This window comes from Numenius arquata, chromosome 6, assembly GCF_964106895.1.
Source record: "Numenius arquata chromosome 6, bNumArq3.hap1.1, whole genome shotgun sequence".
NCBI classification, from domain to species: Eukaryota; Metazoa; Chordata; class Aves; order Charadriiformes; family Scolopacidae; genus Numenius; species Numenius arquata.
Window position 1 is genome coordinate 40,967,874 of NC_133581.1, and position 19,841 is coordinate 40,987,714.

The window sequence follows — 19,841 nt, forward strand, 5'->3', positions numbered from 1 at the left end:
GAACTCCTCAAAAATCTGGGCTTTTTTGTTGCTGCTGCCAGCAGAGGATGCTGTCAACTTTGCTACTGTCATAGCTTTCGTGTTCACTTGCTTCAGTGGCACATACTCGAGATGGCATGATGTTAAACCTCCCCGCCCTTTGTGTGGGTGAAGTCCCTTTATGAAGGACACTGGTAACACTAGCTATTCCCAGAAAAGCAAGATACTAATCCCTTTCTGACTTTTTAAGTCATGGTAAACTTCCTCCCCTCCCCCCGCTGGAATGTTGTTGTGTGAAGCTGTCATTTCATGCTCCAGCAATTAAATATTCAGAAGTACAGGGTGAGTGAGTGTCTTCCCCTGTCATTGCAGCCTTGTTTGTGTAAGATGTAAATGAGGGGAGATAAAGCACAGGAGTCACAAGCATAGACCTTAACGTTTTCATTGTTATATTTCATTCGTCTGAGGTGGCTTCTTCTGCTGGGATGAGAAAAGATGGTAAGTTCTTCATTCATAGAGCCAGGCAAATGCCTGCAGAGAAGTGTGTTCCCCTGCAGATAATGTTCACACAGTAAGAGCACCCAGTCAGGGATGCAGTGCAATCAGCCATGCTAAGGCGGTCTTTTATTTCATACTGAGCGAAAAGAAGTGTTTATTCCTTACTGTGCAGTGGCTGAATTTGTTGGTTGAATATTTCATGTTGAATTCAGGTCTGTGTATTCAAGACATAACTGTCTTTTTCCTTCTCTGCTTCGTTATTTCTCCTGGCTGATTAAAGAGGGCTACTGTGCAGGGATCCTTAGAGCTCGAACTTGTCTCGTGACTCATTTCATTTCTTCTGCAGACACTTGACAATGAAATCTCTTATATAGAGTTCTTTCTTCTCCTTTTGGCTCCTTTATCCTTCCTCCTTTGCTGAGCAGAGTTGTGTATTTCTTCTTGTATTTCTTTCTTGCCTGATACAGATGCTCTGGCTTCCCTGCTTGTCCAGATCTGACGTAGGGCAGGGAGTTGCTGCTGCATCTAGTTTTCTGCAGCTCATGCTTTTCTCCTGGAATCCAGTGATTTTTTTTTTTTTTTTTTTTTTTTTTTAATTAAAAAGCCATAGCAAATTGCCTTGGTGCTTTATCTTTCTAAACTGGTTAATCTAATTGGTAAATATTCTCTCTTCTTTCATTTTCATAGAGATCTAGAGAAAGGTATAAGTGGCATTAAACACCAGTTAGTTTTACTGTTCATAGGGCTCTGGGCAAGGAGCGAGTGCTGTACTTGGGCACGGTGTCTGGGAGACAAGCTTTCCTTGTCTCTTGTCTCTCATCTTTTGTGGGGTTCTGAGGTTTTTTTTCTCCTCTATGATTCATTATTGTTATCTTTTCAGCTTTGCTTACCTAATGACCTAGTAAGGGCATGAAGAACTTGGCCTCTGCACTGTTTGTGTACACGTGGCCTCTAAATTTAAGGTAAAGCCTCTCTTCCCGAGTGTCAGTCTAGTGGTATCATTTTCTCCGTTCAGTTTCTCATTTGAATTAATTAATTGATACGTTTAGTTTGTGATAGCAATAGCAGCACTGTTGGTATCAGAATGTGAAGTAGAGTGGGTTTTTTATAGGTATTAGTAATATTTCTGTTACACCAGCTTTTATGGACAAGGGAGGAGGAGGGAGACACAAGCTGTACCTGTGTTACTTGGTTTAATAAGATGTTATCTCTCTACATGCGCTGCCTGTGTTTAACCTGTCACTGTTGTCATCTTACTGCTTATTGAATACAACTGACAACTGTAAACTTAGTCATGTCTGTGTGAAAGCATTAATACTGTTTGCAATATATATACAGATTGTAATATTAGGTTATTAACAGATAAATTGATATGAGTGGGTTTTAAAGTTAGCTTTAGCAGAATCCTAACCTAAAATGAAACGGCTTCTTGTATTCTGGGATAAGAATCTCAATGGAGAATTAAAACACTTTAGTCTTCCAGCATAACTGGTAAAAATAGATTCTTTATAGACAAAGCATAGATGTGGAACTTTCTAGTTTCAAGGTCTTTTTTGACTGTTTTATGTTTGGATCACATAGTAAACTTAGATTTATAGAGCTAAGCTATATTTTCATTTGATTTCTTCAGCAAGTTTGACAGGGTCTCTTCTAGGGGCTTCCTTTAGTCTAGAACAGCCCTGATGCTGGAGACTGTGGGTGATGCTTCTAGGACTCCTGGGATATCACAAGCTAATTTTTTTTCATGTGTAATTCTAAATCCAACACCATAATCAGAATGTTGAAGGTGTTTCTGCAGATAAATTCTGGCCATCTATGTGCCTTTTTGTCCGCAGTAAGCGTGGGAGCCAATACAGGTTTGTTTTATCTGTTGGGCTGAAAAACAGATGTATAGGCCGGTGTCCCGCCTCGCTGTCTGAAAGCCTTGCTCACATCCTTCACTATAGTTCTATAAAGGCTTTCAAGCTAAGGCTAAAGGTGTGACTGACACTCCTCTTTCTTGTTTTGAGAGTGGGCTGCCTGGTAGTATATAGATAGGAAGGAGCTTGGAGATTACACTCTTTTAATGTCTGCAGCTTTTCCCCTTTCTATCCTCTCCTTTTTCCTTCCTTCCAGGAGTATCTGTGCTTGGGTGGATCCATTCAGCTGTGCCATTGTCACAGACTAGGAGGGTCTTTATTATATCTCTACAACAAGAAGGGCTTTACCTCCCAGGCCTGAAATCTTGTTCTGGTGCTTTATCTTTTTGATTTCTTTTGAGATACCACTGAGCACCCAGACAGAAAACATGAGCACTACAGGCACTGTTTTACTGAGATCGTAATGGGCATTTTGGTTTTGTGAAAGCAGGCTCTTGCTTTGCAGAGATGATGAAACACTTACGAAAGCTTACAAGATTCAAGGTGATGTTATTTGACTTTGTCAACTTAAAATGCTTTCATTTTAAGGCATGTTCTGGACCAAGACTTGTGATTTTTTCAAATAAGCATCTTGCAGAGATCTCTTCATAAATGCGTAAGATACACGAGTATCTGCCTTGCCTGTCTTCTGCCATTTTTGATTGCTTTATTGACACTGTCATGGCAAGAATTGCCAAATCTAAGTTCCTCCAATAGACTCTTGCCTTAAAAGGTTCTAAGATCACAACCCGCCAACTCACTGCAACTGTGTTAAAGCTGTAAGTCTCACTTCTGGTTTCTTGAATACAATTTTCATTTATTTCAGAGAATAGTATGGTAGATTGTTTTTCTGGCCACTTCCATAGGTGAAATGTTTGGTTTAGGAGCTTGTTTTGTGTCATAGTCAGTGCTCCACTTCAAGCTGGCATTTTGGTTTAACTTCTTTATGTATTAAGGAGAAAAGCGCACAGCTGATTAGAGATTCACATGAGATATCCAGGCAGTCACCCTTCTTTTGGAATGACTTCATTTAAAGCATCTTTTCTTGTTAGCTGCTTTAAGACTCTCGACTTACGCATTGGTACCTGAAAATATTAATTAGGGAGTGTATGAACTACCACTCTGCAATAAGAGAGAGAAGGGGAGACAGTGGCCGTGGCAGTCTGGTTACTCAGGAGTGTGCACTTGAGCCGTGGGTTTGGTTTCGGATTCTGTTCTCCCTATTGCTTCTCAAGTGGAATGGTGGGAGCAGGCTTTGGGGAGGGAGTTGTGTGTCACGGGGTGAATAAGCATGTGGTTTGCTTAATGGCTGAGACAGAAAGATTTTGGAAAGTTTGAGTGAGGGGAGAGAGAGAGGTTGGAGGTTATTAGTTACTGAAATAACTTGTTCCTTACCCTTGCGAAGGAACTCCTTGCTCATGTTTAAATCCAATCTCTACCTTTTCAGTCTGACTCTATATTGTGTTCGCTAAAGCCACAGAGCAATGGGAGCATGAATCTGCAGAAATGTAATTGTTCACAATGCTCCTGCTGTTTTCCCTTAGCAGTACTAAGAGCACGTGGGTAGAACTCAAGACTCTTTGTATAACCAGGCTTGGTCTTTACTGCTCTCCTTCCCAGCTGTTCACTGTGCATCGGAATATTTCAGAGTGTTTTTTCCTTCCTGTGACAACCTTCAACTTCTGCAAAAGAAACTCCTTCAAGTAGGAGCCAGGTTTTCTTGGCAGGAGAAAGGAGAGATTGGAATGGCTAAAGTTTTTGGTGAGACTTGAGATAAGTATGGAGCTTTTGATTTACAGCTCCAGAACAGCAAGACAAGTTCTGTTATTGTGGAGAGAGAGAGAGAGAGAAGAGTAGGGAATCCCAGAGGGTAAGGAAAGAGGGTTACTCCTCTTATAGAGTGACTATAGCTTAAACTGACACCTCAGGATGGGTGAGGTACTGAGTGCTAAGTTCTCATAGGGCATAGTGAAGGTGTGTAGGACAAATGACTTGATCAATGGTAGCCTTTTGGTGCAGTGTTAGAAAGGTAGGATATCTGAACCACAAGGTTTCTAAAAGCAGTTTGTCTGGGTCTTTTCATTTTAATCCTTACCATCCAGATGTTTACATTTGAGGTTAACAGAAGACATGGTAGGAGATGTGAGAATCTATACAGGCTCATGTCACTTAAATGGCAATAGAAATGGATTTTTAGGATCCACGACACATCAGCATACTGCAGAAAAAGCAGCGATTTCTTTCTGGAAGTCTTAGATGGGACAGCTTGTTTTCCGTCTCCCTTGAGCAGCTACAAATAATATTCTCATTAGCAATTTGTTATTTAAGCTCTGATAAAGATACTAAAAGCAGGATTGCTATTTGTTGTATGTACCTGCCTTTGTTGTTTTCTTCCCAGAGCCCCTTTATATGTAGTTTTGATGCTGTTTCCTGGCTCATGTAGCTCTGTGTCATTGTTGTTGATGAAGGTGGACCTTCTCAAAACTAGCTTTCAAGGCAGGCCTGAATTTAGTGGAACTTGGTGGTCACTTTGTGTTGGTTTTTTTTCATCTTTGTTATAGGATTCTGGAGCAGTTAGCACTGGGATGTTGCTTCCAGATACGTAGCAGTTTATGTTAATTATATTCATCATCTTAAACACAGTTGCAGGCTAAGAATGCTAACAAGTCCTGGATGAATGGGAATGATATTGAATCTACTCTTTGAACTTCATTTTTCAAGGATTAGTGAGAGTCTTAGCTTGGCTTGTGATCTACTCATAGTAGCCTGCAGCTTCATTTTCCCTATTCTTTTTATCTTTATCTTTTGTGACAGTCTTTTATATTCCCCTTATCTTGGTCTTAGTGTCTAATAATACTGCCTGGATGCGGTGACAGGCAATGACTATTTCCTTGCAGCAGTTCTGCAGGATATTGCTAACCTCTTCAGCATAATGTTATTTTACCATTAAGTCACATTCCAGCAAGGCAAGCGTCTTCATGGCAGGGCGGTGGAAGAATGAGTGCCTTTTGAAAGATGACAGTTGCCAGAAAAGCTCACATCACATTCCATATTGTTGGTTGCCTGGGCTTGCAGAAACAGTTTTGATGTCGAGATGGTACCCTTCGTTCAAGTTTTTCTGCTGCTTATGAGCTGCGCTCATTGTTTTCCTTTTGCTTTTATTTTGTGTCTGGGGAAACTCTGAAGTCAAACTAGGTCACCTAGTAGGTGACGTCTGGTATTAATGAGAGTGATTAGGAAGCAAGCTGTTACTAGTTTGTTGCTGGCCACACAGAGCAGACAGTGGTTAACATTCTTCAAGCCTGTAGGTCTAACACATTAGCACTGTTTTTGAAGTTATGCTTTCATTGGAAGAGCAGTAGCGTTAACAGTGCAATATATTATAAAGAAGAAAGAAAAAGTTGGTGCTTACTTTTGACACTTTATTCCAGTATTGAAGCCTGATGGGGGAGCTGATTCTATGCTTGCGCTACGAACCGTGTACAATGGGTATCAGTTGTGACGTTTCCAAGTGGTTAGAATTAGCCGTACTGATGTTTACCCTAGTAAGGGTCTCAAAGGAAGGGTAGCTGTAGCGCTGGTTGCTCTGTTTTTTTTTTGGATAAAACACTGAATACGGTGGTTTTCTTAATACTCATGTACCAGGTCTAGGCTGGGGAGTAGGGATTCTCTGCCTTTGGCCTCTGATGTTCCTATTTTCCTATGATTCACTGTAGCTATGGAGTGTATGAGTTTTATTCTAAAACATGTCATCGATTTGTGAGCCCACCACATAGTGAGGTGATTAAAATAGAGACAACTGGATACTGTGCATAGATAAGAGTGAGTGCTTCGTTCAGGTTCCAAATCAGACTTTCTCTAAAGCAATTAATCCTTGGCATTTAATGGGCAAGCGCTGCTGTTCGTTGACCAGGTGGTAAATCCTCTCTTATGTGATGCTTCTCTGAAACACTTCATCTTCTGAAGTGCCTTTTTTAATCTTGTAAATACATTTTTCCCTGAACAGCCCTCTGAGAGGTAATCAAGGCTGGGGGGTTTGTTTCCCTCTGGTCAGGAGAGCCATTAGTAACTCAGTGGTCTGCTGCTTTGTAGGAAGTTTTAGCTGATAAATAGAAGTAAGTTTTCCTCTATGTTTCTTTGAAAAAGCTCCTAGTGAAAGACTGGTGTTTTGGCCTTCTGAAGAACATAGGAAGACGGAAAGGCACCATGTCTTGGGTGGCTTACCCAACTTCTCTATCAATTACTGTATTAAGTAGCTATGTTAAAAATCTATTCTTCTTCTTCCTGTCTCTCCAGCTGGTCAGCATTGCTCTTTGCAGTTTCTCTAATATTTTTATACTTTAATTTTGTTTGGCTTCCAGTGTTATACTTGGGAGTTTGCTCCATGATCCTAATACATTAGCGCCAGGAAAGGCTTTTTGTGTAGCAGATGCTTCTTTTTGCTTAAATTTTCTTGTTTCTTGTTGTCTCCTTCTGTTCTACCTTAAGTACTTCTCCTTCAGTAATGGTCATATCCTTCAAAGATGGAAAGATAAATTTATATTTATACCTTTCATTTTTACCAGGTTATATATATTCCTTTAAATTGGTGGTTTTGTTGTTTTAATGTCTGTGGATGTCAATACTTGCACCCTGTGGACCAGTGTTCCTGACTCACTTATTTGTATCTACTTGTGGAAAAAAGTCTCTGCTCAGAGATGAGTCAGTTGTCTTGAATCTTTTCTCTTGAACATAATCCTGTTGTTAGATGAGATACCCTTGTACTCAGAGCCATAAGTAGGTTGGTTCCCTTTTTCTGGGTGGAGTTTACAACTTTTCCAAGACTTCAGGACTGTGAGTCAAGTAGCATATGCTGGATAGAACCTGTATTTTTTTAATTGGGAGACTTGTCCTACTGATCCAGGAGATACTATTCCAGCTACTATATTTCTCTGCAGAGTTACAACCGACTTCAAGTTTGTCTTCTAGGATATCTGTATCTCACTGAAATATTCAGAATGTCAATGTTCCATTTATTTTGTGTTTATGTCTCTGTTTTGAGAGGTTTATTTCCTAGAAATGCTCCCAGTTTTCCCTAACTTCACTTGTAGGAGATGCTCAGGATCTTACGGGTTCAGACAGAGGAAAAATTAAAGTTTTAACATCTTCTGGCATTTGCTGCTCTTCTCAGTTGTAAAGCTGGCAGTTAACTTTCTCTCATGCTGTTCCCAGCACTGTACGTCCCTTACTCATCAGGACGGTACTGCAAAGTGATCGATGCGTTCTTAGAATCACCAGCAAATGTAATGTTCCCCTCACCACCTTTTTTCCTCCTTCTATATCCTTTGTAAAACATAGTATACACTTTGCCTTGCAGTCTGATGCAGCTCTTGTGAGTACACCCTTCTCAGGTTGTATGTCATCTGTTTTCATCTAAATCAGCAGTGACTACTGGGAAGTGCAAGATTTCAGGATCTGTTTCTTCTTTCATATGGCTAGTTTCATGTGACATCTTCCAGGTACCTTTTTTAGAGGATCTGGGGTCAGACTTGACCAACCTCTAAAGCCAAGTAAGTTTGCATTTTCTGCTAGCCTCCTCTGAGCTCCTGATATGATCTTTGTGCTACTCCTGCCCTCTGTGCTGTCTGCTCAGAAGTAACCTCCTGCAGTCTTAAAAAAATTGATAGCAAGTAAGTGGAGATAGTTCATGTTTGAAGTACTGAGGAAATGTCACTGTTTTTTTTCTGTAACACCAAGATGGTGTAACTGAATCCAGTGCCAACCCTTAAGGATTATTAGTAGATGCCACTTAACCAATTATTTAGCATTTCTATTGTATATAAGTCTCTAACCTCTACAGTAGAAATTGATTTAGTGTTTTAAATTGGACCACATGAAACACTATAACATGCTGAAAATATGGAACAATTGGCTTGGTCTGATATAATTTGATCCTTATGAACTTGCGTGGCTTGCTGGTGCTGATAATTAAATGGCTTTTCAAAATGGTCATTGTTGACCTAATTCTATTGGCAGTGTAGTCAGTGGGAGGTTTAATATTGACTAAAGTGGGAACAGTTAGACGAACAGATTGCAGTAGAAATCCCATGCTGTGTGTTTAATTTCACTTCCTGATACAACAATCTCTAAATATTAAAGAGAATTCTTGCCAAAATAGAAAAGCAGAACATAGCTTTTTTTTCCTTTTCTGACAGTCTTGACTGTCCTCATAATCCACTCAGTTATTAATGTCGCAGCCAAGTTGCCAATTGAAGAAGAAATTTTCTCCAAACTTTAGGATGCAAGTTTTGCGTCTCTGTCTGTTTTCAGAGCTGATGTTGCCGCTCCATTGTATTTGCATTGGTCAGCTTTTCTCTTAACAAGCAAACAAAACAATAGTGGAAAAATCCAAAGAGATTTGACTGTTTTACCCAGTTTAGGATAAACTTTCATCCTTCTTATGCTCTATTAAAGGTCCATAAACCTCCTGAATGTTTGGGAATTGCTTTCTTTCCTTGCTCCATTCTGTGTTGACGTTAATGCTATTTTTCCCTTACCAACTCTTCCTCTCCATATCGCTGTTTTGATTTGTCCCACACTGGTATCTGAACAAATTATGAATAACGTGAATTTTGAGCCAGACCTTTCAAGTTGTTTTGACCATTTGTTGGTTCTTGTAATTTTCCTCCAGAGACAAATTAGTGTGTTACCTTACATGCTGATTACTTCTGATTCTTTCCCTACATCTTGCTCAATGGATTGCTTAGTTCCTTCATTATTATTTTTTCACTGCAGAAGTTTCCCCTGTGCTGTTCATATTTGCTGGTGTGCTTATAACAGAGGGCATAACAGGACACCTTCTTCACGCTATAATAGCACTTGCTGGGGCACATCTTGTTTCATTTACTTTTGCAAGGTTATTGGGTTGCTTTTCTGAAGACGCTTTTTTTTTTTTTTAATGTAGACACACACAGTCCGAGGGATTTGCTTTTCCAGGTTATGTTAATTAAACTCTTCACTGCAAATCATTAGCTAATGGCCAGTTTTCACTAAATAGAAAATAGAGCATTAGATCTTTACCAGTACTTCAGAGAACTTTGGAAACTTTTCATTTCTTACTGGAGTGCTTCATGCTGGCACTGCAGTCGTGCTAACATCTGCTCTCCTCCCTCTGTCAGCAGGCTGTATGTGGTACAGAAATAACACAAAGTGCCACCCATCTTCACTGATCTGTAGGGTGGCTTTTTTTTATTTTCCTTTTTAGAAGGTGCAGAAATAATCTTCAGCTGGCACCAGGATAATGTCAGCTGTTCTAGCTTTTCTGCAGTAGATGCTTAAAAACCCTCTTGTATGGAGTTGAGCATGGGAGTTTAGATATAAAACACTCTGTAAATTAGTGTTTCAGAGTAAAGTTTAGTAATACACTCTCCTTTGCTAAAGGGGAGTATCTTACACTTCCATTACAGTAAATAGAAATTCCAGCATTCTCAAAGGATAGTCACTGTTTCTCATTCCCATTTCTGCTGTTTTAGTTACAGGGCAGTGGCTGTTTGGGTGTGGTGTTCTTTAATTATTTTTTTAAGGGGATGATAAAAATAGATTGCTGTTTCTTGAATTGGTAGATGCTATGTCTGTCGTGGTGAAAACTGAAGAAAAGTCTAGTCTGTATCTCTTCCCTTCTGGGCATTTTGTTATTGGAGGAGGATTATATGCACGGTGGGACAGTACAGAGCGGAGTTCTCACATCAGAAAGTCTTGTTGATTAGAAAATTTGTGTCCTAAAGTGCTTTTATGGATGCTAAGAGTATTGGCTAGTGGTGTTTTAAAGAACTTGAACAATTAGTTGCTTTACGTCTCTTGATTTGGGCTGTGGGAGACTTAGCACCTTCGTTGTCTTTTGTCTGCTGGAGCCAATTCTTCATTCCTTTTGAAACCCGCTGCTGACATTCTCTTCGACTGGACAGTTTTGTGGGATATAGTTTCTCGTGCTGATGTTTGTCCTTTTCAAAAGCATCTTCTGATTCTAGTGAATGGCAGAAACTGCTACACAGACTTTTAAAAAGTGTATTTCTTGTCTGACTTTCGCTAGCTCTTACTGTGTGTGGCAAGATCTGGAAGGTGACACTTTTTAGATATTTTTTTCTCCTTTGGCCTTTTCCCTTTAGCAGGAAAAGTTAGTGTGTCAGCACTCGAGTTTGCAGGATTCCTTCTATTATTGATCTGCTTCTTAATGGGCTGGAGGCCTCTGGTAAAAGAACAGCAGCAGGTTTTCCTTTGCTGATTTCAGGAACCCTGCTGGTTACACAGAAACCTCAGGGCGAGGTGCAGCTTTGGCTGTGAACCGCAAATGCTGCGTCTGCAGTGGGAGGAGAAATGGAAGCTTTGATTTAGATTTGGTTTTGGTGAAATAGCTTGAAATGCTAACGAGCTTTGCAGAACAACCTCTGCTCTTGTGTTCCTGGTTCCTCAAGTGTGTGGGAAACAGCCACGTAATGGACTTTCTTCTCAGCCCACGTTTCTTGCTCATTGACTTTAAAAAAGCAAAACAAAAAATTTTTATAAAATGCACAGCTTGCTGGAGTGGGTTTGGAATGTGCTTCTAGTGTGTTGCATAAGGAATATTTAGTTTCCTAGTGACTCCAAGGCTCCGCAAGTAATATTCTCCCCACAACTGCCTGGGAAGGAGACGTAGGGCTGCAATTACAGATGAGGATCTGGAGTCTGGGGAGAACAGACTTGCTACTTGTGCAAGGTCATGCAGAGAGTAAATTTCTGAATGCAGAATAAAGCACTGCGGAGGTCTGTTTCAGAACTCCAGAGTCACTGATGGAGTCTCATTATTTTCCTTGCAGTTTTAGTGCTGTATAATTACAGGTCCTGTTGTGACCTATGAATGCAATATCAGGAATTTTGTTTGCTGGGGACTCTGGAGGTGCTCCAGTTTGTCCTCCTGCTAGTTGTACGGTTGTTATTGCCAAAATCAGAATGGGTCAGCCATGGCTTTGCCTTCAGTCATGAGACTTCCAAGGATCTCAGCTCCGCAGCCTGTCTGGATAACTTGTTCAGTGTTGCACTGCCCTGCTGGGGAAGAAGACTTTCCTATATCTACTGTTGGATAATAGTTACTAGACCCTTTACCCTCCTTCCCCAAGGGCCATAGATAGATTTATTGTGAAACAGAATGAGAGGTTTTTGAGGAGGTACAGTTTTCTCTGATACCACCTAACATTTCTGACTTCACTGGAGAAGCTTTTGAAAGGTGAGGTTATCTTAAGCTGTGATGGCACTTAAATTGGACCTTGAGGAAAGGAGTGCAAAAGAGTAGTCTGCAGATTATGTTCTTTTACCTGTGCTTCTGGGAATGAAAAAATGAAACTTAGCTGATCTCTTTGACGAACAAAGTTCTCATCAGGACTGTAGTGTGCTTGCTTTTGCTCTCCCAGTACAAATTACAAGGTTTCTCGTTCATTTGCTCAGGTGCTGACACTGATTCATTGACCCTCTGTGGTTTTGTTGATACTTTTGAGACACTGCCAAACCACGAAGAAAGTGGACATTAGGCTACCCATATGTAAAACTGTCAGGAGTAAGTTGTCAGGTACAGCGGGTTGTATGCATTTGGAACGTTAGAAGCATGTGATTTATGCAAGAGAACCATTAAACCTCAATTGTATACTCAGGATGACTAGATAACGTTGTTGGGTTTTTCTTTTCTTGGATAATACTTTATTACATAGTATTTTTAATGTAGAATTCTTTTTTTTTCTTTTGCTGAAGGGACAATGGAGACCGATCCAGGCACCGAGCTCCCCGGAATGCCCGCATGTCTGCACCATCGCTGGGGCGCTTTGTCCCGAGGTAAGGCTTATACATGTAAGAGTAAAAGGGTGTGAAAATCCTGGAGGTACCAGTTGCAGTACAGCTCTCTGGTGCTTTCAGATGGATTCCTTTTCTGGCACAGGACTGCAATTTTCTTGGTTTGCAATTTCTGGGACCCCTGAGATGGCGTGGTAGTGTGATCAGTTCATCCTGTGACATTTGAAGGTCCTAGTGCTTCTTACCTGCAGGTTATGGCTGTGGTGTGAAGGCAAAATAGGAGGAGAAAAGAATCTGATCAGAGATTCTCAGCGCAACGTGCTGGTTTGAGATTAGAAAGCTGTTGTAGGAGGTAAAGGATTTGCTTAATGCTACTCTTCACAGCCACATTCATCAGAGGAGGATCTAATCTGTAACTTGCCTTTTGTTTGAGGCAGTGAAGTGCTTGGCTAAGCAGAGGAGTCCAGCCTTCCCTCTGCTGTAGTCTGCTGGAATATAGTCATATTTCCTCAAAGTAATTACAGTTTCTGTCCAGGACTGTAGTATACTGGGATGTCTTTCTCCGTGCAAGTTTACTCTCTTTTGTTTTGCAGACGCTTCTTGCTACCAGAATACTTGCCTTATGCTGGGATTTTCCATGAGCGGGGACAACCTGGTTTGGCCACCCATTCCTCTGTCAACAGGGTTTTGGCAGGTAATGAGATTGCCTTGTTTGCAGTAGTCATGTAGGATTTTTCTCATGAATCTGAGCAGAGGAGGATTGATGAGGAAAAGTCTTAATTCCAACTTCTGAGGCTCTGGTTAAGTCACCTGAAACAAGAGAAAGGACTGTTAGAGTGAGCTGTCGTTCAAGTGCTTGTGCATTGCAGATTTCACACCTCAAGTACATGTATGGGAGTCCCTGCATGAATCGGGGAGCGGTGCTGTTAACAATTCTCCCTTTGTTTAACTTTCTCCTCTATTCCTAGATGTCTTTTTCTTAACAACCTGACAGACTAATGATCAGCTTGCTGCAGGTCCTTCTAATTGAATTATAGGGTGCCTTGTTCATGTTCCGGCTGGCAAGATGCACACAAGGCAATGCGGGATTCAATTAGGATCTTAATAAGTGCATATTAAAAAACTCAGCTGCCACCACATACAGCACACAGGCATTTGGGAGCCTTAAAGGGCAGGCGGAGGTGGGAAGGGAGGTGGGGGGGAGAGGAGGAGTATGGCACTCTGGCAGTTCATGAATGAGATGGTTATAGATGACACATCTTGAGGGTGAGTCTCTTTTGGCTGGATCTGAGTTGCTCTGTAATTAACCCCAGTGCAGGGGAGTCATCTTGGATCTCGGGGGAGAACAAGGGACAATGTATGGACAGGTAGGTTGTGGTTCTCTTTATTCCTGTGGGTAATCACAGGACCACCACTAAAAGGAGTGCTGAAAGGTTTCTCAAGAGGCTGCGTGACCTTTTTCCTTATCCTAAGGCATGATCAACTATACCCAAACCAATTGGGACAGGATTTATCTAACCTGTTCTTAAGAGTCTTTGTTGGAGTTTTCCCAACCATTTTGGGGTGGAACTGTTGCTGTTCCTGAGTGACTGATGGCAGTGGTCTTGTCTTTGGTAACAGGTTTCTGGCACCTCCCAGACTTGTGTTTCCCTGGCCGTTTTGGTTTGAGTGCGTGGTTCACAGACCTTGCTGTTGCAGTAATAGTAAGAACTCAACCAAAGGCTGCCCTCCGAAGCACTTCTATGGTTTTTTCCTTAGGAAGGAGTGGAGCTTGCATGTACTTTCCCATGCTTGCTGCCTGTGTGGGCTTTGGCTGTAGGCACGTGGAAACAGCACACTGGGAGACAATTACTTGCTGTGAGGCAACGCTGCAGAACTCGTGTGGCCCCACTTTGCTGGAGACACCTGCCTTTAGCCCTCCTCCAGCCCTCCTTGCAGTTTGCAAGGCTGCATTTGCATTTGCTTAATGGCTGGGAAACAGCCTGGCTTTTTCTCCTTGCATGTTTCAGGGAATTAGAGCCCCAAAATATATGTACTTGCTGTTTGGTGTGTGTGCCAAGATTAACAAAAGAAGGCAGAAGTTGTAATCATGGGACTCTCAACAAACAAGATCAATCTTTTCTGTATGGCACTGTACAGAGCCTACCTAAGACAAGGTTTATTAGCTCCTACAGTGTCATAGAATCATAGAATGGTTCGGGCTGGAAGGGACCTTAAAGAGATCATCTAGTTCCAACCCCCCTGCCATGTGCAGGGACACGTCCTACTAGACCAGGTTACTCAAAAGTCCTGTCCAGCATGACCTTGAACACCTCCAGGGATGGGGCAGCCACAACTTCCCTGGGCAACCTGTTCCAGTGTCTCACCACCCTCACAGGAAAGAATTTCTTCCTAATATCTCATCTAAATCTCCCCTCTTTCAGTTTAAAACCGTTGCCCCTTGTCCTTTTGCTCCACTCCCTGATCAAGAGTCCCTCCCCATCTCTCCTGTAGCCCCCTTTAGGTACTGGAAGGCTGCTATAAGGTCTCCCCGGAGCCTCCTTCTCCAGGCTGAACAACCCCAGCTCTCTCAGCCTGTCTTCATAGGAGAGGTGCTCCAGCCTTCTGATCATTTTCGTGGCCCTAATTCCAATTAGGAAATTGGAACCTCAATTCCCTAATCAATTGTCGTGAAACCTCACATTGCTGGGAACAGCTGTGACTCCACAGTAAAGGCTTTTGTTGATTTAAATATAAAATTAATTCTCCTAATACAGCAGCTGCTTGTGATACATTGTTTTAATATTCTGTTTACTTTAGTCTGTATTTACGCTTTCAGCTTTCAAAATGTTTTTTACGTTTGTTCTCAAAAACATGTTAATGTGTCACAGAAACCAGGAGAGTTGAAGTTGTAAATATTAAGTGGAGGCATGAAAGATGAGAACTAGAAAATAAGGTTGCAATTGTGGAATAGTTGGAGAATTTCTTGTGTTGGGCAGCAGCGTTGTGATTTTCAATATTATATTTCAGAGCCATTGGAAGTTGCAGTTGCAGGAAGTTGCATTGGAAGTTTGCAGATAGTATGTTTTCCTTTTTAGTTAGCCTGTGCCAAAGCTTGTGGTAGTTTTTTCTTCACTATCATAATGAAAAACCCCTCTACTCAAGCTCAGAAGTGCTTTAACCCTGGCCTGGTAGTTATGGGTAAGGTTGCTGGCCTTGGCTGACGGAAAAATCAGTCATCTATCTTCCCATTAACACAGACTAATCTAAGCTTGAGTGCCTTAAATTGCTTCATCCTACCATGTATCCAGACTGTCATTTCTGAATTACATTTAAGTGCATAAATGCCAAATGTATTTCTTATGTAACCTCTACAGCATTTGAGAAGAGATGCCAACCCCCTCCTGTGTTCCTAACCTGACAGCTTTCTAAAAATTGACAATAGACTTCTGTGGTCAAGTATGAGTGAGAGCTGTTGTTTGGGGAAATACACCCAATTACATTTCTGCTCCTGTCCCCTGCCCCACTTTCTACTGTATGCAGAGAGGAAATAAAAACAACAGACGGAGGTCTTATGGTATGTGAATTACTTTGTGGTGTACCGACTGAATTCCTTAATGTCAAGGCTCTTGCTGTCAGGTTCTGGCCGCGTTTCCTTTCAGCTGTCTGTTTTATGTGAACAGCTTTCCGTGTTGAAGTATTGTTCTCATGCGACTGTTACAGACAATAGCTCCACGCTAGGAAAGACTGCCTTGTGAATAAATTCTTAGAGCAGCCTGCTTTAACGAACAGCTAAAAATCGCAGGTTTTCTAAGCGGAGGGGCTAGTGCAGCAACGCAGTAGGTTTGGCAGAATGACTCCGACGTGGCAGGCAGGGCTTAGGTCAGGGTTAGAGAGTTCCTTTGTACTAGACAGGGACTGGTGGCCGTCCCTGCCTCAAGGCACTTCCAGGCGAAGTATAGGAAAGGTGACAACAGATGGGTAGAGTAGGTGGGAGTTCAGGGGGAGAACGAAGCGATACTAGTCAACATGACAGACAGAGATGTCTCCATGCCAGCAGCCTAATTTGCATGTAGCACTGGAACAACAACGAATCCCAGTAGCGCCTTCCTGCCTGACTCCGTGTCTACTGGTGCGGTTCAGACCTATCAGTTAGCTGATAGAATGTGCTGCATCACTGTGCTTTCTGGCACCAAGTAAAACACCATGTGAAAAATATATTGCATCAACATCGCTACCTTTAGCGTTCAAACTTGTAATCACACCAAAAAGTGTTGGTAGTTTGACAAGTTATATTTTCCTGTAAAGTCTATGTTGATTGGCAGTAATTACACTGTCCTCCTTTAATCCTTTATTAACTGAGTCTTATATCAGCTTTTTCATTATTTTGTCTGGAATCAATGTCATGCTGACAAGACTGACATGTCTCATCCTATTTCAACCTTTTAAAATACTGGTGTAATACTAGCATATTTTTCAGTCTTCCACATTCCTCTTTTATTTCAAGATTCATCAAAGAACCTGAGAGTTCATTTGGCAGCTCTTCTAAAGCTCTTGGTGGTGCGGGCTGTAAGCTACCCTCTGGACTCTCCTCTCCTTGGTGAACTGCTGTAAACGGTGGGATTGTGGTCTCCAAGGAAACGTCCGTATCGTGAAAGCCAGTTGAAGTGGTTGTTTGCTAAAGTGATGGTGAAAGCAATAAATACATTTTGGCTTCTCACTCGAGAGGACTAGCCAATTGTGTGTGGCAACACGAGTCCAATACCACATCGTGGGGCCGGTTCAGTCTTCTGGTCTCTTGGGTTCTCTGCTATTTGCAGGCCACCAGAGTGGGGTTTTTTCCTTTTTTTTTTTTTTTTTTTTTTTTTTCTTTTTCCCCTTCCTTCCCCTGTGCTTCCCAGGTGATCCCAAAGAGCTATTCTGTGGGATGGGGTTACGCCTTTTGTAATGGGAGTTAGTACTACTGCAAAGTTCAGCAGCGTTGACACGTCTGGCTCTGGAGCCAGGAAACACACGGCTCAGTATTGTGTTTACCACCTCCTACTGCTTTTTTTTTTTTTTTTTTTTTTCTTCTTTAAGCTGAATATTTCTACCCATTGTTTTGTTTGGTTTTGGTTTGTTTGTTTGGTTTTGGTTTGTTTGGTGTTTTTTTTAAAATAAATTTCTCTTTGTCCTAATTCACATTGTGAGCACGACACTGCAAAGTAATTTGAAGGTCAAGTCATAGATATTTTTGGCACTTGATATTAGGCAGATGTACATTTCAATATCTTTTTTAAAAAGTCACTAAAACCATTTTAAAACAAGATCCACTTCATTGCCCCTGAAGTGCTTGTGACCTCTTGTTTGCCTATGTGAACTTTTCCTTTAGGCTTTCTAGTAATGCTCTACGTCGGGATGGACACAGACATGCTAATGGTATAGTGGAACAAAAGAAGGCTTTAGTTTCAGTTCAGTGGAAACTCAGAGGAAGAAGAAAATCAGTGTTTGCCAAGGAACTTATCAGGAGGCTTTAAAAATTGACACAGATGCCGGTTTGTTGACATTCCTGTTACTCAGCAGGAGACCTGCAGGTGAAAGTTGACTGGTTTATGACAGAGTTACCTGGCCTTGTGAAATCCTTGTGTCTTGCCTCACTTTGTTTTAATAGGCATTATTCAGTTATGTGTATCTCAACAAACAAAATATTTTTCCTTGCACGGACGCAGATCATGTTTGTCTATTCTGGCTTTGCCATCAGGCTTTATCTGTTTAAATATGATCCAACACCGTTGCTCTGAGTCCTCCACCTCATGGGGAAATCCAGAATGAGCATGGTTTAAGGACTTGCGTGATACGACACTATACATTTACAGTTGAGTAATTTCGTTGCTATTTCAGGGTAATAGATTCAGACCAGAGACTGAACACTTACATATGTTCAAAGAATGAGCTTAATACTACAGATTTTTCCATACCCCATGCCTATTCTGAGTGTGATCTGCTGCAAGAGTAATAATAGTGCAGCTTTGGATATCTCTGCTGGGCTTGCCAAACAAAGCTGTCTGTCCGTGGCCTTGTTAGACTGGGGTAGGGCTGAGGCTATAGGTGAAGCTAAGAATCAGTTGATAGTCTGCCTTTAATTGGGATCTAGGACTTCAAAGTATAATGGTCAGCTGCTGTGTACCCAGAATTGCATAAACTATCCCATTCTTCAAAGCTGGCTCCCCAGGAGAATTCTAGGTCACGTGTCTTCAAGTGAATTTCTATACTTCAGCCAGAAACTGATAACGCGCAATTGTTAGAGCATTTCAAGTTTCATCAGGATAATTAGCTAAGATGCTGGATAAATCTTCCTGTTACAGGAGGACAACATTTATTTGAGCATGTGATAGTTCTCATAAGAAGAATTAGGATGATGACCTCTCCCCAGTCAAATTTTCAAACCAGACCCACTAGCTAAGGTGCCTCCTGGTGCACGTTCCCAATCTGTTGATCACTCTAGCAGTGTTAAGGGCTAATGTTCAAATACAAGTAAATGGCTCAATCCTAAAGCCAGTTAACATAGGCATTGATGAGCCTGTGATACATATAATTGGATACAGTATTGGTTGCTGCTGCAACTAGAATTATCCCAGTAACCTTTCGCTTCTGCTCTAATGATGAAAGTGATCATGATAAGAGGCTGCTTTGGTTTCCCTGGAAACCATATTGCAGGCAGATTCTCCAATTCCTCTGGCGTTGCAGGTGTGTTTGCCTCCCATGGCTCAAGTCTTCTTGACCTAATCCCGTTCTGTTGCATACGGTGTCAGTGAGCTGTGAATTCCGTTCCAAGATGCCCCCATCCTTCAAATGTGCTTGCGGGGATGCACAGCTCTACAGACTAGGACTAAGATGACTTGAGAGCTCCAGAAGACCAGCAAAGAAAAAACACAGACGGCTAGAAAATGTCAGGATGCTTTGTGTGCTGGAATGGAAGAATGTTAATCTGGCTGTCTACTTACAATGCCCTGCTTGCTCTACGCTTCTGTTCACTTGCTTTTTCCATTTAGCAGCAAAGGTGCTCTGTGGGCACAAACACTTCTCTGTTGTTGGCTGTGAACAGATCCAGTTTGAATTCTTTGGTTGGGACAGTAAAAGTGTAAAGCACTAGAGATTGAAGGATAGAGGGAATGAACTTGCATCAGAACCCTTGTAAGATGCTGTCCCCTATTTGATTCCAGAGATTAGAGTACTCCCAAGGCTTGAGTGACTCCCAAACTGGTTTAATTTCTAAAATAAATTTGTAATATTTTGTGTATCACTGTCTTTATATGGAAGGAGCTGCCTCTTCACACCTGAGAGCTGGAGACAGTCTAAAAAAGTCTCTTAAATGTTGCACAATAAAGGTGAACTAAAGAGCCAAAATAGTGCTATAAGTGCTTTAAAGCTTGCTCTCACTCAGTCCTTTTTGTTCTTGTCTTTCCTTCATGTTTTTGAAGCTCAAGCCATTGCTCATCTCAATCTGCAAAGTCTGGGAATATGTTAATTGAGAGAGATGTGAGTCAACTGGAAATAACACACAAAGCAGTGGATTCTTATGGGGGGGTATTTACACTGTAATTTTGGGGGCATCTGACTTGGGAGGGTAAGCTTCCTGTATAGTTAGCAGAGAAAGAGAACTTCTGCTCTGATTCATCACCTGAAGTGAGCTCTGAACTTAGGTGCTCTGAA

At 41.5% G+C, this 19,841-nt stretch overlaps 1 protein-coding gene across 5 annotated transcripts in view; it reads left to right on the forward strand.

Moving 5' to 3' along the window:
- Positions 1-19,841, forward strand: part of AMBRA1 (autophagy and beclin 1 regulator 1) — a 129,768-nt gene that overhangs the window by 32,131 nt on the left and 77,796 nt on the right. For all 5 annotated transcript variants that reach the window (XM_074148754.1, XM_074148755.1, XM_074148756.1 and 2 more), the window contains 2 exons: positions 12,132-12,212; positions 12,764-12,864. In XM_074148754.1, coding sequence (XP_074004855.1) covers positions 12,132-12,212; positions 12,764-12,864 — 182 coding nt within the window. The remainder of the gene's footprint in view (positions 1-12,131; positions 12,213-12,763; positions 12,865-19,841) is intronic.